Raw genomic sequence first — 19,108 nt, 5'->3', positions numbered from 1 at the left:
AACAGCATGAAGCACAAAGCCTCAGTGCTCCGCAGATATTTAGTTGCAGTATGTAGAGTTCAAAGCAGTAACTTCTCAATAAGATTATTACAGTTGTTTCAGCACTTATAGTACACAACCATGGATGGATTACTGAGCAGGCCTGCCGGGCACAGGCCCAGGGGCCCAAAGTTTCAGGGGCCCTTTGGCTGTCACTTTCAAAGTTTCTCTCAATTTAACACGTACCAACCAGGAGAAGACTCAAAAAGCCCACAAAGAGACACAAGAAGACCACAAACAGATGTAAAAGAGCTGCAAAGAGACATAAAACAACCACATAGAAACTAGAATAACTGTAAAGAGACACGAAATAAATAGAATTACCTCAAAAAGCCCCAAAACTACCCCGGAGAGTCCCAAATGTCTCTTAAAGGACACAAAACAACACTGTAGGACACTGTAATGACCACAGAGTGGCATGAAACAGCTGAAAAAGACACAAAGTTACCTCAAAGAGATACACAATGACCTCAGTAAGTCACAAAATGGCCTCAAAGAGATACAAAACAACCACCAGGATACACAAAATGAGTACAAAGAGACACAAAACAACTACAGAGACACAAAACAACCACAAGGACACACAAAATGACTACAAAGAGACACAAAACAACCACAAGGAGAAACAAAATGACTACAAAGAGACACAAAACAACCACAAGGAGAAACAAAATGACTACAAAGAGACACAAAATGACTACAGAGACACAAAACAACTACAAAGAGACACAAAACAACCACAAGGAGACACAAAATGACTTCAAAGAGACACAAAACAACCACAAGGAGAAACAAAACGACTACAAAGAGACACAAAATGACTACAGAGACACAAAACGACTACAAAGAGATATAAAACAACCACAATGAGACACAAAATGACTACAAAGAGCCACAAAGCAACCACAAGGAGAAACAAAACGACTGCAAAGAGACACAAAACAACTACAAAGAGACACAAAACAACCACAAGGAGACACAAACCGACTACAGAGACACAAAATGACTACAAAGAGACGCAAAATGACTACAGAGACACAAAACGACTACAAAGAGACACAAAACAACCACAAGGAGACACAAAATGACTACAAAGAGACACAAAATGACTACAGAGACACAAAACAACTACAAAGAGACACAGAGTGACTAAAAAAGGGATATAAAACAACCACAATGAGACACAAAATGACTACAAAGAGACACAAAACAACCACAAGGAGACACAAAATGACTACAAGGAGAAATAAAACAACCACAAGGAGACACAAAATTACTACAAAGAGACACAAAACAACCACAAGGACACACAAAAGGACCACAAGGAAACACCTTATGTCTACAAAGACACAGCGTGACTACAAAGAGACACAAGACAACCACAAGGATACACAGAATGATTACATGGCCAAAAAAAGACCAATAAAGACATGATGTTACCTCAAAGAGATCTAAAGACCTACAAAGACACATGAAACAACCACAAAGAGACACAAAACCACCACAACCACCTGTGTGTCCTGCTCCTATGTAGGAGAGGTAGTGGGGCCCTTTGCATATCTGTGCCCAGGGGCCCACTGTCTCATAATCCGCCCATGTACACATCATATTCTGGCATTACCCGATTCTCTACATTTGGGTCCACTTTAGAGAGTCGACACTGAAGACATAAACACGATTCCGTGTGAGACATTGCAGTCTGGCTTCAGTAGCGCAGCATATGTCCCTTGTCCACTCCGCTCATGCCAGCCTGTGCCAGTGGCTCATCACAGCGCGCTGAGCCACAGTGACCGCGCGAGGAGCCTAAATGGCCACTACAGCACGATGCCTGTGCTCATTACAGCAGCTCCAATGGCTTCTCGGAGTGAGAGAAGCATGACTTCCTTCTTGCACTACACACAGCGAGGCTTCATTAAGTGTCACTCCTGGCTCCCACAAAAGATGACAGGGGCTCAAGACAGTGCCCGGGGTCCAGGGCACCGCGAAATCCTTGAAGCCTGGCTAAATCCCAGCCCCCAACTCTAGCACCAACTACCTCTTTTTTTCCACGAATCCCTGGGCATTAACATCCGTCACGGCACTGCAATCAGCTCCAAGAGTCTCATTGCCAGATTAAAAAAAAAAAAAAAAAAAAAAACGAGGAAGGGATAACGGAAATGTAAAAAAAAGTGCCCCAGGTTTTCAATCCTTACTTTTTTTTAGAAGATTGAAGAGAGTTCCTTTCAAGTTTTTAAGCCACTGAGACAAAAGACAGAATTCAGCTTTGCATTGATGTAGCTCATCATGAAATCTTTGTCCTGCTACAGAGACATAAAACGCTGAAAGTAAACTGTATTGAATGAAGTTTTTCCTTCTCTGTTGCATCAATCCACGGTGACCTATAAATTATAAATGGAGAAATAAATGGAGGTGTTACAAGGTGACACGAAGCTCGAGTGTTCGCCACTTGATCCTGATTTATTTCTCTTTTTTCACATCTCCTCAGACCTCAAGCTCCTTTTTGTTGAATTACATAACCTTGTTCATAGCAGACAATATGTGATGTAATCTCTTCATTCTGCAGGAGAAATGATAAAATCATATTTTTCTGAGCTTTGAGTGTTAAACAGTTTTCATTCTTACTTCAGATGAATACCTAACTGAGATCCTGAATGGCACCAATGCTCCATTTACCACAGTATCATGATTCAGATGGCTCGTGATTTTTAGATGGGCGTCAGTGTAAAGCAACTGCCGGATGTTACACTTTTCAGCAACAAAGAAGTGCTCTTGTGTTTTCACTTCCTGTCTACGCCCGAAGTGAGACAGTGTTGCATCTTCTTGTGATCTGAACAATTGTACAATATAAAGGAGAGACTTTTTCTTCGCTACAGTTTTTCATACATCGACTACCAGTTCTGCCAAATGCTTAACGGCTGCCCAAGACTAAGAATATTCCTAGTTGACCAACAGTCATCATTTAGGGCCATTAGTCGACTAGTCGCCTGCATGTTCATGTTATTAATTTAAGCATTAAATAATATATTTTGGGCGGGGCAACACAATGGTTTGAGTTGAAGGTGTGAGAAAGAATAGTATCAGTAACGTTGTTAACACTGTGCTACATTACAGAGAAATACAAACCGTACTAATGAACCTTCATTAATATAGGCCTATATTTTATCTACAAGTGCACGTCACACACTGAGCGAGCTGCCTGTTAATGACGCTGTGGGCTAATGGGCATGTAGCTACTTCCATGTTTCAGATGATACGTCATGTTTGTAGTCGACCAGTGAAGATGAGTTTACATATCACCTTGGGTTCGTCCTTCACCTTCTCAAAATGATCCCACACTTTGGATTTCCTGCCCGACATGTTATTAACTAGCCTGTGGAATAACCGCAGGTACCAGCCCTGGAAATTAACCTGACTCCTGTCTGACTGCTGAGCATGGACACTTCCTGTGTCTGTCCTTTCAAATTAAATTCCCACATGGTCCAGTCATATAGGTTTAGATTGACTATTAGGGGGCAGCCCTAAAACCAGCTCGACCAAAATCATGAATTATTAAAAGTAGATGGTGTGTGTGTGTGTGTGTGTGTGTGTGTGTGTGTGTGTGTGTGTGTGTGACACCATTAGATCAGACTGAATATGCCAGCTTACAGATGAGATTTGAAGCTGAAAGAGGAGTCAACATTGCAAATGTCTTACTGGAAAGGGTTCCATAGGCGGGGAGCGGAACAGCAGAAGGCTCAAGAATCCATGGTAGTCAAGCAGGCAGATGGTGATGTGGGAGGATCTAAGGGTGCTTTCAGACCTAGAGTTGTCTTGCTTCGGTCCGAATCAGGGACGAATTTTTTTACAAAGTTGTATAATTGCCTAGAGTTGGTTCGTGTTCTCACGGCAGCATTTACAAGTGGACCAGATCAAATGCCTTGTGTGAGAAAGCTGCTCTTGATTGGTCAGAATTTCCATGTGGGAAAAATCCAGGAAGTAAAACAAACGTTGAAGAAGAGTACACTTGCAAGATAAATGTGTCACTTTCTAATGTCACAATGGAGGGACAACTACGCAGGTTGATTTTAGCGCTGCTCATCGTGGACTATATTGCTGTCATTGTTCATTTTAGTCAAACCATACAGTTTGAAAACGAGGCGCGGCTCCAACTAGAAAACCGACGGACTGTAACATGCTCATGTTAAACCCAAACAATGTGTCATGTGACTGCAGTTGCTTCACATCCAGGTCAGAACACGTTCTCACCACAAACAAACCGCACCAGAGTTCATTTGTAACCGGACTGAGACCACCTCTTCAAGAAGGTCTGGGTCTGGTTGTTTTGGTGCGCACCTGGGTGTGATTGCTGCGTTCACACCTGCCCAAATGAACCACACTGAGGGGTCAAACGAACTTGAGTTTGATTGAACTGAACCAAACAGGGCAGGTGTGAAAGCACCCTAAGAGTGTGGGAGGGTGTGTAGGTATTAAAGAGTTCAGCATTCGGCATGTGACCTGTGCAGACAGCAGAAGCTCAATATTGTTGCTTCCCACCTCTTCTTCTTGTCGCAATTAGAAAGTAAGGAAGTTGGCACCATCTGATCTGGTATCTGTCTGTGTAATTTTAAACTCGTTTTTTTTTTTATCCTTGTGTCTTTCTTCCTTTCTGTTGTTCAGCTGCATTAGCGTCTGGGAACCTTGATGGTAAATGCTTGTCACTTGGTCTTTAGTGCCCCTCTGAGTGGGTGTTCAACCTGGTAGGAGGGGGAGGAAAACAGAGTTCACACATAAAACTGGAGAGCTATATCTTGTTGTTAAGCCCTGTAGACCTTGTGACTACTAGAGCTTTTTTTTTTCATTTGCTTTGTGGTGTGACGCTTTTTTGTCCTGTGTTGTTTCCATGCGGTTGTTTCATCTCTTCAAAGGGAGGCTTGTGAGGAACGACACACAAGGAGGAAGTTGAAACAGCGTGCTCTTTTCCAGTGAGAATTAGCAGCAAATTTCCTCTTGTCTTCTCTTCAAAGCTCCTTATCCCAGCGCTCCCTCTCAGATTACAGTTAGATTTCCAGTTTCAACATTCTTAGCAGTCGCTGTCTATCCGCGGCTGGGGTGTGATCTTACTCTTCACTGGGGAGACTGAAGAGATGCTGTGCTTTGTGAATTCACCCATCCGGAACGCATCAGTGCAGATAGCATCCACAGCCTCTGTTTTCCTCCTTTCTTTATCAAGCTGTGACACTCTTTTCTTTTAAAATCTCATCACTTCTTGATGTCGCAGCAAAACTTGAGACATCAGATGATAAAAATACAATTACTAAGGCACATGATGGTGTTATAAGAAAGGAAAGTGTAAGGGTGCTAAATGTGATCCAACTTGTTTGTGAGTCTTCAGGTAACATAGCTGAATAAATAAATAGCAGAATAACCACATTTCTGTGTTCCTTCCTCCATAAACAAGCTCATATTGCCTCCTCTGCTCTGCTGGTCTCCTCTGATTGCTCTGTTTGACAGAATAAAAGATTGTCTCTGCAAAAGACTAAGCAGTTTCAGATGTGACGGCTTATACTGCAGGCAGGATGGATGGTGACACAGAGAGAAAATGAAGAACGGGGATAGGTTCCTATTAAACTCTGAGTTAAATTCCCTCGTGCCTGCAGCGCAGCCGGATAGCTGAGCGGTTCAGCTGAGGTATCGTGAAAGCCCTGATTACATCTAAGATGACGTTAAGCAGAGCCGGCGTGTTAGGGAGCGTAAAATCATTTTCATAACAATATATCGTCAGTGTCTCATAGATGAGAGTATCAACAAGGCAAAACATGACACTTTCTTTAACCACTTGAGGCAGTTATGGTAGATTATTATTTAATGACTAACTTTGCATAAACTGTAATGAAGTGTAGAACTTCACTTTCGGAGCAGCGAAGTGTTTTAAAGGTCCAGTGTGTAGGATTTAGGGGGATATATTGGCAGACATGGAATATGACTTAAAAAGTGTGTTTCTTTTAATGTATAATGTATAATGTGAAAATAAGAATAAAAGTGTTTTTGTTACCTCAGAATGAGCCGTTAATATCTACATAGGCACCTCGTCTACAGAGTCCGCCATGTCGTTCTACGAAAGCCCAGAACGGACAAATCAACACTTGTCACGTTTCCATGTTTTTGCATTGGCCACCATAGCTAACAGCCTTGCCAGAAAAACTCTACCGAAAGAGGCGTACCGTACGCCACTTCCCACAGGAAGGTTGTGATTTTTATAAAAACTGACTTAATGGGAGAAACTTTAACACATGCTTAGGAACATTTTAGAGACGGAAATTGGCGACGCAGATGGTGAGGTGGAAGCCTGATTGTAGAAAGTGTTGAATATTTTTTTGCGCATTGTCCATATGTACAGTTTAAATATGGATCCTACGCGCTGTTTTATAAATGAGGCCCCAGGTCAATTTGTTTTGAAGATGAAGAGACCTCTGTGGGTAATTTAGCTCCCAGTAAATACCTCCTGAACATCTGGATCTTAAGTTTTCGGAGAAAAAAGGTGAGCACACTGGGTGCAGCAGCACATAGAAATAGGAAACACTGTTTTGTAATGTAAAACGGAGCAGGAGCTGAGGCGAAAGGCAAAGCTTTCGATTTACTGGTCCATCTACATCCCAACACTCACCTTTGGTCATGAGCTCTGGGTAGTGACCGAAAGAATGAGATTGCGGATACAAGCGGCTGAGACTTCCTCCATGAGGTGGCTGGGCTCAGCTTTAGAGATAGGGTAAGGAGCTCAGACATCTGAAGGGAGCTCGGAGTAGAACCGCTGCTCCTATGCGTCAAAGGGGGTCAGTTGAGGTGGTTCGGGCATCTGATCCGGATGCCTCCTGGGTGCCTCCCACTGGAGGTGTGTGAGGCACGTCCCACTGGTGTCAGGCCCCGGGGCAAACCCAGAACACGCCGGAGGGATTACATATCTCGTCTGGCCTGGGAACACCTTGGGGTCCCCCAGGAGGAGCTGGAAAGTGTTGCTGGGTAGAGGGACGTATGGGGTGCTTTGCTTAGCCTGCTGACCCCTTGACCCGGCCCCGGATAAGCAAACAAAAACGGATGGATGGAACTACTTAATTCAGTGTCTAAATTACCATGTCTGGGTCTGTTTGTTTTCGAGAGGAGACCTCTGCGAAGAATTTGACGAGGGGTAAAAACCTCTTGAACATCTAGATAAGGAAAAAGGTGCAAGTTCTGTCTGTAAGGGAATCATGGGAATCATCATTTAGAAGATGTACGGCAGGGCCCACTGGTAATCGCATCCCTGCTAGTTCAACATTGGTATTTATAACCTTCCCCCAAAGCCAAAAACCCCCGGACATTCCCATACAACATGTATAAAAGAGCCAACAGTTCTCTGGGGGCAAAATGAGCCATAAGGGTCCTGAACCGGCCCCATTTCATGTCTTAGTCTAGGCGTTAGATTTGCTTTATGACAGAATTTCAAGTGTATAAACTGGTGATTTAGGTCTCTTGAGGCACCAGTGACATCCCAGTTTAAATCAGTGTTTTTACCTGTTTTAATTTCTGTAAAAGTCATCTGCGGGTAGTTCGGCTCGCCTTAACAACCTCCTGGACAATGATCACTGAAGGAATTCTAAACAGAAAGAAGTTTCAGCTGGTTGCAGTCTTCAACCCTCACCACTAGATGCCACTAACCCCCCTAAATCTCACCCACTCTTCCTTCAAGTGAAAAACAGAAGTAAATATTTTATAAAGGTCAAGAAATAAGTTTGAACTCACTTTGCAACTGTTGCTTCAAGATGATTTCAGACACAAAGCTGCTGACCTTGACCGTCACACCTGGCATAAAGGAGACGCTATACTGTAAAACATGTCACTGATTTTTACTCCCACGTCCCCTAGCCTTGGTTAATGGACATGAACAAATCTTTCCCCAGTGGAAACAGGTGGTAAGGCAGTAATCTTTATTGGAAACGACGTTCACGGTGAATATGCTGTGGGGGGAATTCACAAATTAATTCTTTGCTTTATTGCAAATAGGGATGCCCCAGAAAAAGTCTGGCATCAACACATTTTTTACTTAAGTAGCATTATTCTGACAAGTCACCATTATACATTTATGTTAAATCATTATATTCCACTATATTGCCATGGAAACTAAGCTGTGCGTGGGATTTTGAGGAGAAATTGCTTTGTGAATGCACTGCAGATATAAAAGTGCAATTATTGAGCAAACAGGCAGAAGGTCAACAGTGAAGTTAAATTTCATCCATTCATGTTACTTGGTGCACAACTTACTAAAGCCGTCGTCTCTGATTCTCCTCACTTGTGTGTGCGGCATTAATATAGCATTTAATTGCATCCTTAAGGAATAAAAGTGGTGCTGCCGTTCACACAAGTCAAAGTGAAAGTGTGCAATTAAAATCCCGTTCATTATCATTATCATCAGTTACACTTGCTCTGTATTCTGACAGCTGTGCTGCTGTGAGGGAGAAGGTTTTTTTTCTGTGTTTCATATTTTAATAATGTATTCATAGCTTTGTGGTCCCAGCTCTGTTGACTATTCATGATGTAGACACAGATTCACCCCTGAGTGCTGTATTTGGACTTGAGTCAAATCTCTGTGGGCATGTTGGATACAGTGTCACTTCTGGCTAAACCCATCGTCCCTCGTTAGTGAATGGTACATTCCACTTATTTGGATGTGCCCTTTGTCTTAAAAATAGACAGTATAAAAATAATGACCACAGCCATCGTGACAACACCCATTAGTTTGTGGACTCCTGTTTCGAAGCCGCAAGTTTGGCATTTTGGAGCGAGAAGTGACCATATTTGGACAAGAGGGTGAAGCTAACCCTAATGCTAGCTGCTAGCTTGGTTAGCATGGTGCATTTACAGTCTGTGGTTAATTGTGATAATGCTAATGCTAATTTTCACTGGACAAAAACAGGCTTAAAACCATTAAAACAAAATGTACTGGCCAAAAAAAAAAAAAAAAGTTAGGCAACCAAAATGTTACGATTGACTTTCATGAACTGAAAACATACTGAAATGGTGATAGACCACCTTCTCCAATGGCTACCTGTGGCTTTGACCAAAAATTAGGCTAGATTGAAATGTATAACGCTTACTTTTGAACGATAATTCTTACATTATCCAATAATAACAATGTGTAACCTATAGGCCTACAACAAATTAAAAAGAGAAAAGGTTAAACATTTCGTCAACTAAAACGTGAGTCATAGCGACGTCTACAGCCGGGCGCATTTTCTTTAACTTTTGCTGGACATCCAGAGCGGTATCTTGTCTCGAATCTCTTTAGCAAAGCTACCTTTGGAATCCACATCCAGAGAGGAGTAGTCTTGTAGGAAAATGTTGAATTTAATAGTATCATAGACAGATTTGTTTGCTTTCGTGCAAGGTACCAAATATCCATTAATACCTTACTGCAGAGTAGCCACCGTACAACCTATTAATGATTAGACCTATTGGCAATGTTGATAAGCTAATATTGACTTAATAAGGCTGTGTTACCTTTATTATAAGGCTCAAGTATTCTTTATGGCTCCAGACAGATTAATGGTGATTAATGACAAATTTACTTACACTAAATGTGATTCAGAGGCAGGGAGTTGCCTTTTTTTGGTCTCTCTTGTTTACCATGCCTGTAAATCTGAAGGAATTACGTTCTTCTTTGGTGCTCTTGGCTATATCTGTATCCAAAATTGAAGCAGCTAACCTAACAGCTAACAGCCTGTTTTTATACATCCAAGAACTTCCCTAAAAATGGGTTGCTTGGCAACCAGATCAGGCGTCTACTTTAGACAGGCCTTTATATATTGGGACTAGGCTTTTAACTGAAGTTTTAGGGTATTTTGATAAAACTAAAGACATTTCCACTTTAAATTGATGCCAGAAAGGAACAAATTAATGTGTGAAAATTCACCAGAATGCAGGAAATTCAGTGTTTGGCGCTTAATATGGCGGAAGATCCCAACTTCCCCAAAATCTTACAATGAAATCTATGCCCTTGGTTTAGTGTCAACATTTTTGCAACTTGCCAAATACATTAATTAGCAACATTTTCTCATTTCGCAAGTGAAACGTAATTTGCACGGCATTATGATTCCCTCAAAACTTATTTGCTGTTTCAGATTAGTTGTATATGAATGTAATTTCTAGGAGACAGGGTTGGTGTGGGTTGTGGCTGCTGCAGTGAACCAGGCATCTAATTAAGACAGGCCTTTATATGTTAAAATCTGTAGCCACACCGGGCTAGTAAAAGAGCAAAGGCATTTAATTGAAGTTTAACAGTATTTTTCCCCTCTACCATGCTCCTGAGGTTGCTGCTTGGTCTTAAACTGTGTCATTGTTGGCAGGTACCACTCGGCTACCCAGAGAGGGGGAAGTTCCTGGAGTGGACTACAATTTCATCAGTGTGGGGGACTTCCGTGACCTGGAAGAAAGTGGATTGCTGCTGGAGAGTGGCACCTATGATGGTATGTCTTAATACATCACACACATACCACGACTGTAGCAGTGAAATTCCAGTGACAGCAGGTGATGCAGCATTTAACTGCTTGACATGAGTTTATTTACAGTATGTTCTCACACAGAGCGCTCACCATGAAATAGCTGATTATGAGCATTATTAGTTGAGACTGCAACTCGACCTTGTGTTAAGGATAATGAGAAACAGGTGGCGACAGGATGAAGAAGAAGAGCTTGTCATAATATTACAGGATGACGGTTACTTTTTAATGAGGAGCTGTCACAACACATGGTGTACAGCACAAACGTAACACACCTCTTTCTTTTTTACACTCCTTCTGACTCTCTGATGCATCAGGAAAACCCCCGCACTCACGAGGTGTTGCATTACCAGCGTACAAGTTACTATGGTAACCAAATGATCTTACATATACAGGCTTTATTCGCTGCTTACACAGATTGCAGATGGGTTTGAAAGTAGTTTAGCCTTTGAAGCGCTGCTAAAATCACATATTCATAGAATATCATGAAATATCTTGGTCAGTCAAATTTGCTGTCACACCACAAACGAAGCGTGCTCAAGTTCACTTTGAAGACGCAGCTTTTCATGTGCTCTCAGCTTGTTTGGACCTCATCAGGATTCAGTTGACAGCTTTCACCCCAGCTCGAATGAACTGAATCAAACCGGCGCCACAGGTCGCGAGATACCCATCGAACAGGCTAGGTGTGACAGCGCCCTTAGAGATGAGGTAGAATAGGGAAGACCATAATAGAAAAACTACTGGCCAAAGAATGAAGAGTAACCATAGAAACAGAGTATTAAGTTATCACTACGATACATGGTCTCAGTCCTCCCCAAGGACATGGCTTCACCTGAGGATGAATCCCCACACGATGCCCGGGTTATTAGTTCTCCTGTGAATGTGCTGAGCTGTCCACCATTAGGTCATGGGATCAACACATTGCCCATGTCATCAACCGCCTGTCACCGTACACGTGAAATAGCTGGAGATAATATATCCCCAAGCGATTCTGTTGCCATAAAGAGCTTCACCGTGGTCCTCTTACACGTCGTGTTGGGAATGTGTAGCTTCACCGTCAGCCCTGTGTCCCATATCCAGCCCCGAGGGACTGGCCCTTCAACCCTGAACCTATGAACCAGTCAACAGGATGAATAATGGATCTGCTCTGCCCTTACCTACTTAATGTGACACAGCCATGTGTGTATTGGGAGCACAGATTCAGAAGCCCTGGAAAGTTAATTATTAATTACCAGACTTTTGACCCGTGAGTCTCTGCAGATAAACTGAGAGATAAAGTTTTCGCATACAAACACAGATTTACAGACAGACAGGCACTTGAATGCGGGGACAGAGGGAGAGATATTTACTGCATAATGAATGATTTCCCCACGGTGGGTTAGTCATTGACTACAGATCTGTTCGCCAGCGTACTGTAGATTGTAAAGGCAGCTTTGAGGGCCCATTCACACAGAAAAACAATGCTTCAGAGGAACATTTTTAAATTTGTATTGAAGTGTATTTCATTCATGTGGGGCACGGCTGCAACACTGGTTCATGGCTGGTGGTGCTTTTTTAAAATTTAGCCTTTATGTAACCAGGTTTGTTCCATGATCTCTTTTACAAGGGAGACCTGGTTTAAAGGTCCAGTGTTCAGGATTTAGGGGGATACATTAGTGGAAATGGTATATGATATAATATATATGTGTTCGTTAGTGTATAATCACCTGCAAATAGGAATCGTTGTGTTTTTGTTACCTTAGAATGAGACGTTTATATCTATATAGGGAGTGGGTCCTCGTCCACAGAGTCTGCCACGTTGCACAGCCATGTTTCTACAGTGGCCCACAACAGACAAACCAAACACTGGCTATAGATTGGGCCATTTGCATTTTCGCATCAGCCACTGTAGTTAGAAGGAGAGCCCTGATTGGGACTGTGTTCCCTATCCCGCTCCTGTCTGAAGAAGAAGAAGAAGTAGAAGGAGAAGAAGCAGGACTGTTTTCATGGACTGAGCTACTGACTGAGCTACTGCCGCCCCAAAGGAGGAGAGAGAGGGGATGACATGCAGCAAAGGGCTGCGACTGTGGCAGTGACATGGCCTTTGTACATGGGGTGCCTGCTCCACCAGGTGAGGCGCCCCTTCAGCTGGACTTTATACTATTGCTGCTGCTCCTACAGTGTGTTATCTATTGCCCCCCGTTCCCACTGGGTGTGTGTCAGCATGGCTACAGGTAGTTTCTGTCAGGTTTCTATCCATCTATAATGAAATTCACTTCCTTGCGTTGGACACGAGTGGCATCATCTGTATATTTACAGAGAACTTAAAAGCTTTCTTTCCCAGTTCAGTTGTGACTCTGGGCACAACAAAACGCAAAAGCCCCGCAAACAGAAATTGTAACTTCCATGTTTGAGATTTAAAAGAGAAGATAAGTAGGTAGGACTTCTACTAAGGATAGCTTTGTAAATAAAAACATACTAAAATGAAATGTGAACGTAACTTCTGTGGACGCTGGCTGGATTACATGCTTAGTGAATTTTACATCATCCCACTGTGGACAGAGACACAGGTTCAGGTGTAACAGAAAACAACTTTTATTGAATTATATGCAATAAACACACCTAAATTGATGATACCATAAACTGCCTCTTGGTGCAGCCGAGCACTTTATCTTTTTTTTTATCTCCCTATATTTTAATTTGTTGCAGCTTTTTATGACATGGACTCTTCATTTTGTTTTGTGCTGTGGGTACAGTATTCACTCTTTTATGTCCTCTGTTTTATTGTTTCCATGCTGCCTTGCTGCAGAAAGAATTTTCCTCTTGTGGGACAAAATCTGAACTGAACTGAACTTTGAGTGTAAAGGACTCGGGGAAAACCACACTCCATTCCCATGTCATGATTCATCTCTCTCCCCCTCTCTTGTGACATGCCTTGCTTTCTGCAGCACACGATACATTTCTCTGTCTGAACGGGGCCTTACTGTATATGTGGACGGTTTAATGGAAACATCAAACCTGGGCAGCCATGTTCAGCGCTGTGACTAATCCTCCAGGCCCGTGAACAACAGGGGCTGGATGTATCCACAGTTAATCTGTAACTAAGAGTGACACTCACTCCCACTGCTCTGCTGGAGCCAATATCTGAGACAATGACTGTTTCACAGACTGGCTGTCATATCGCTCACCAATAATAGAAAGTTATTTCAGAAGTCCAATATTATGAAAATACTTAACCAAGCATAAAGGAGGCAAATTGTGTGTGTTTATGAGATCGCTCCTCAGCATTAATCCAGTACATTTTCAGCTCCCAAAAGTGTCGCTCTGTGCATTCCAAGCAGGTCTTTGCAGCGAAGTTGACTCAGCCGTTGGTGAAGTGGATGGGGAAGTTTTAAGACCGCCTGAAAACAAAGAGAAATTGGTTTGCCAGTTTTTTGTTTTACAGAATGATGAAAGTGTCAGGGTGTGAGTAATACTTGTTGCCTCGGCTGTGCCGAAACTCTCGAGAATTAGATTTGCGTGCGTGCCAGAGTGTGTGCATGTATGTGAATTAGGGCATATCCAATTTTCTAGCCCTCACCGTGGTCGGTACAGAAAAGCCAGTCGTATGAATCATTCATGGCAGAGACAAGGAGCTGAAATGGACAAACAGAATTCAAGGAAAGCAGGTGTCTCATTTTGTTGAGACTCAGAGTTAGCAACAGTGTGGGTTGGTACAGATTTTGATATAAAGATGTTCACTTTTATGGCTTATTATTCCCCGAGTTATGCTGACATTGCAAACGTTTATTTACCCCATATGCCATTAAATCGTGGGCTTGGTTTTCTAGTTGTGTAATGCAAGGTGGTTACAGATCAGCAGGCTGTTACTGTGGTGCTTCATTAGGTTGCATAGCTGCACTGTCCATGTTTACAAGACTGTTATGGGAATCATTATCTTGATTACATGTTGGAGGTTTAGAGCATCATGGGTGAGTGAAAGTGGCCCAATGCAAGGAGGCAGCGGAAATATAAAATAGTACAGAGTTACACACCGTGGATAAATCAATAAAGACGAGACAAAGAAAAAAGGGCTTAGTTGTCGACAAGACAGTGCTATGGTACTGTTGTTCTAGCTTGCAGTTAGGCCCAATCCCATTTTTAGTTGTACCCCTAACCCACGTTTGCGTGTGCTCCTTTGCCCCTCGGAAAAGAGTGGTTGAAATCTTACCATGTGAAACAAGCAAGATGTTCTCATGCACTGTTTGTACTTTTCCGAAGTACGTAAAATATCTACATATATTATGTAACCATGAGCGGCTAATTTGTGTATAAGCCACAGCAAGGCTGCAATTAGTCAACCAGTGCACTGGTAGGAGTTAAGAAGGAAGCAGTCCCTTAAAGAAGCAGGTTGGGGTGGTGCTTGTGTCACAAAACACAGGACATAACTTTACTTGATGTACATCAGTTCTTTCATGGGGTGCTATATCATAGGGTATTATACGAACAGCTGTGTGTGCATTTGAGTGGGATGTGATACAAACCATTGTAGGAGGATACATTGAATTTCATTACACTTGGTTTGGAGTGTGATTAAAAAAGTACTCTGTTCTCTTGCCTTACCCCTCCATCCCAACAAGGTTTGGGACACCCCCTGGCGTGAACGTACAAAATGGAGGAGTAAGGGCTAAGTGGTAGGGATAAGAGGTGTATTGGGACTGAGCCTTACAGTGTGTAGTTGTGGGCCTGCTGTGGGCCACCCTGACAGGGGATGAGGATGTAATCCCCTTTGTTTGCGCAGTACAAAATGTATTCCCCTCGACAATCATGGACTTCACTGCCAAAGGAATGACCATTTACCATCCCCTCGTTCTGCTGGACCACATTGCCTACAACCATTTCATAATAGGGTCGTTTCTGATATAAAAGGCTTTGTGAAGTTCTGAGGCAGAGCTGCATGGCTGTGGATTAGATAGAAACAGGGCAGCGGGCCAGAAGTCACAGAGAAGGGAGGGTGCAAAGGTGCTGCGCTAGCAACAGCTGCCCACTCCTAGGAACTGGCAAATCAGAGGCTTGAAAGATTAAGAAGTACCTCCGCTCTGAGGACTGCACTGCTGATATCATAGGAGTCGGATTAGTGTTGTTATTGCGCACGTCCAAATAAAATAAGAGAACAAAAAAAAAAAAAAAAAAGCTGAAGGAGGAAGCGGAAGAACAAAAGATGGAGGGATAAAGAGAGAGGGATTAGGATGGATGACAGCAGCTAAATAAGAAAAAATAAGGACGGGAGTAAAGATGGGAAGGGTGTCGGTGCGCAGACTGAGTACATAAACATTAACTAGAAGAAAAGTTTATGTGTGAGAAGCAGGTCAGCTAACAGTGGATTGTGAGGCTATGCACCACACACACACACACAAGCACAGGGAGTAGAGGAATGCGGGGTTGACAAGGTTGGCTTGTGGAGTGTGAGCGTCCATGCCAAGCAGGGCCGGAGCCCTGTGCCAAGGCTGGAGCACAAGATGGGCTTCACCCGCCTGGGGCACTGGCAGTCACTGATGAGGCCTGGGCAGCCAGGGCGCTGCCCGAGAGAGTGGAAGCCCATCCTCAATGATTAATGAGGGTCTGTGACTGCGGCTGGCAGGTTCAAAGAGGCAGAGGGATAAACGCAGAGTGAGGGTGGAGTGAGGTGGGGGGAGCTCTGGGAGGGAGCCGGTGGAGACTGAGCTGGAGTATAAACCCTAGAAAGGTTTTCCAAAACTTCCACAACCTAAGGGGAGACTCCAGTTTCGATTTGTGTTTGAAATACGGCTGGGTGTCGTTTGAAAAAATACGATACCAGTACCAATAGCTGTACCTTTAAAATGAAACCAACACCAAGATAATTTAATTCCTTTTTTTGTTTCATTCTGTGCTCATCATGTGAATGGAGGCATTTAATTGCATAAAAGCCACCAGATGCCACTGGCGTCTAGTAGAGCCAAGGTTTAGAACATTTCAGTGCCATTTTGGCACACTGAACTCCATCAAATACACCACACTCAACTTTACCACACCACACACTGTATGGGCAACCCTGTCTCTGTGTTACTAAACATTGTTGTGGCAACATAATTGCTGCCTGCATTATGGTCAGAGACTACATTTCCTTGAGGTAACAAAACACGACATTCTTGGGCCACACAAGGTTCACACAGAGATGGTTGAGGATGATGGCGAGCGTACAACATGCAGGACGTTGACACCAGAACTTTGAGTTCACATCCACACTCCTGCTTTAGGGTTAGGCAACAAAAGCAGTTTGGTTAATTAAAAAAAAAAGTAATAAAACAATAATGCTGTAGTCACAACAGGTGGGTACTGTATTGGAAGATTGGCAGCAAACAACTGAAATACTTGTGAACATTTTGTTGATGTGTTAAGTACATAGGCATCAAGATCGGGGGGATGCAGGGGACATAACCCTCTATATATTTCGGTCAGTACCTCAAGGGTATCAAGTACCAATCCCAGCCCTTGTTTGAAAACAAGAAACCAATACACATTGCTAAATGACTATTACTACATGAATCTTTGCTCCCTAGCATTTCCATCACAGCTCCTAGCTTCTAACTGTGAAGGGTGTAGTGACAGGGTGCTTTCACACCTGCCCTGTTTGGTTCAGTTCAATCAAACTCAAGTTCATTTGCCCCCTCAGTGCGGTTCGTTTGGGCAGGTGTGAACACAGCAATCACACTCGCACCAAAACAACCAGACTGAGACCTTCCGGTTACAAACGAACTCTGGTGCGGTTCATTTGTGGTGAGAACGTGTTCCGACCTGGATCCGAACCAACTGCAGTCACATGACACATTGTTTGGGTTAAACATGAGCATGTTACAGTCCTGGAGGATTATTAATGTGCACCTCCTCCTGTACTGCCTTAATATGCACATTCAGCACATCCAATGCATCAAAACATTGTTTTCTAGTTGGAGCCGCGCCTCGTTTTCAAACTGTATGGTTTGACTAAAATGAACAATGACAGCAATATAGTCCACGATGAGCAGCGCTAAAATCAACCTGCGTAGTTGTCCCTCCATTGTGACATTAGAAAGCGTCACATTTATCTTGCAAGTGTACTCTTCTTCAACGTTTGCTTTACTTCCTGGATTTTCCCCACATGGAAATTCTGACCAATCAAGAGCAGCTTTCTCACACAAGGCATTTGATCTGGTCTGCTTGTAAATGCTGCCATGAGAACACGCTTTGTCACAAATTTCGTCCGTGATTCGGGCCAAGGCAAGCGAACTCTAGGTCTGAAAGAACCCTTTGAGTGGTTGTGTCTCCCTGCAGACGAAACTCTGGTCACAGTTCTCACACTTTATTCAGACTCATGAGTTGGAGATGATATACGCTGGCAGCTGCTCACTAAAACTTATAATGTGACAGTTATCATTTGTTCTCATCCATAAAAACACACGGCGTCAGTAGTGTATATTTCAGCTCGGGGGATCTCTGCAGTCATGGCAGCCTTTTAATGGGAAACAAGTTTAAAAAACAAAAAATGCTCCCTTTGACATGAAACTACTTCGTCCTGGCAGCAAACACAAACGTGCATGTGTAACATGAGTGAATGGCTGTGTAATTCGCTGACAGTGCCAAGCAAGTGTTGGCCCGGGCTGTTAAAATGAAAATGGCTTTGCTTTGCACTGTCCACCCACCACTCTCAGAAAGCTGCAAAAAAGAGCTTTAATGTAATCACACTATGTCGAAATTATCAGCCCTCTGCGCTCACTGTTTCTGCTGCTGTTACCTTCAACACGACGGCTACTTGTCATTTTGCCACAGCGTGACTGAAGTGGAGCAAGATTGAAATTACATAAGCTGTTGATGACCAGAAATGTTGAATTTTACAGTGTGATGAGCTGTAATATTTTTATCCACCGTCCTTTTTCTTCTCTTTAAGATGAACGTTGCATCTCAAAGGTTAAACATAACCACCAAATAGAGATGTAGATGAACCTCATCTACTGCTTCTAACCTCCTGCTCAGTCGACACTCAGAGCACAGTGGAGTAGAAAGTATAGATTTTGTTAACGTGTTTATATAAACGCTCATGTAGCTGAAGTGTTGGTGAGTGGGCGACCTGCAGAACAGCATATTGTAAAATCCCAAGGTCAGAATTTTGATCTATCAGAAGGGATCAGCTTGTGGGAAGAGCGAGTCTTTCTTCGATATTACACTAATTATTTTTGCTCTGTTTCTCTCTCATTGTTGCCTTTACAAAAGAACACAGCATGTTGATGTGTTGATTCAGCGCCCGCATCAACAGGTGTCTATTTTTGTCCCACACACACGGTCATGGGGAGCTGTTAGCATGGTGGCTCCCAGGATTTTCCTTTTTCTGCTCACCCAGAAAGAACGAACAGCCCATTAATCTGAGGCCGTAATTAAGGTGGAAGATTTGAGGTGGTCACTCTGACACAGACAGGGTTGTCGGAGGGTGACCAGACGTCCTGTTCAAATGAGGACTGGTTTTTAGAATGTGTCCTGGCATCTCAATAGGAAACGTCTTTGTCCTGATAATGAGACATTTGTTAATGAGGCAGGATTATATATCAGGA

At 43.0% G+C, this 19,108-nt stretch overlaps 2 protein-coding genes across 3 annotated transcripts in view; one reads left to right on the top strand and one right to left on the bottom strand.

The window, feature by feature from the left end:
• cd34 (CD34 molecule) overlaps window positions 1-19,108 on the bottom strand; it is a 286,734-nt gene that overhangs the window by 44,933 nt on the left and 222,693 nt on the right. Inside the window, exon 9 of one of the 2 annotated variants that reach the window (XR_007449638.1) lies at window positions 3,225-3,354. The exons of the other annotated variant lie outside the window; for it this stretch is intronic. The gene's annotated coding sequence lies outside the window, so the exon portion shown is untranslated. Of the gene's footprint in view, window positions 1-3,224; window positions 3,355-19,108 lie in introns of those variants that run through there. 2 annotated transcript variants of the gene reach the window in all.
• The window catches only part of magi3a (membrane associated guanylate kinase, WW and PDZ domain containing 3a), a 199,109-nt gene that overhangs the window by 126,740 nt on the left and 53,261 nt on the right, over window positions 1-19,108 (top strand). Inside the window, exon 3 of the mRNA XM_049580722.1 lies at window positions 10,395-10,514. Coding sequence (XP_049436679.1) covers window positions 10,395-10,514 — 120 coding nt within the window. The remainder of the gene's footprint in view (window positions 1-10,394; window positions 10,515-19,108) is intronic.

The sequence above is a fragment of the Epinephelus fuscoguttatus genome, linkage group LG7, assembly GCF_011397635.1.
Source record: "Epinephelus fuscoguttatus linkage group LG7, E.fuscoguttatus.final_Chr_v1".
Taxonomy (NCBI): domain Eukaryota; kingdom Metazoa; phylum Chordata; class Actinopteri; order Perciformes; family Serranidae; genus Epinephelus; species Epinephelus fuscoguttatus.
The sequence above is the reverse complement of the archived record's forward strand: the minus strand, read 5'-3'. Positions and strand labels throughout refer to the sequence as shown.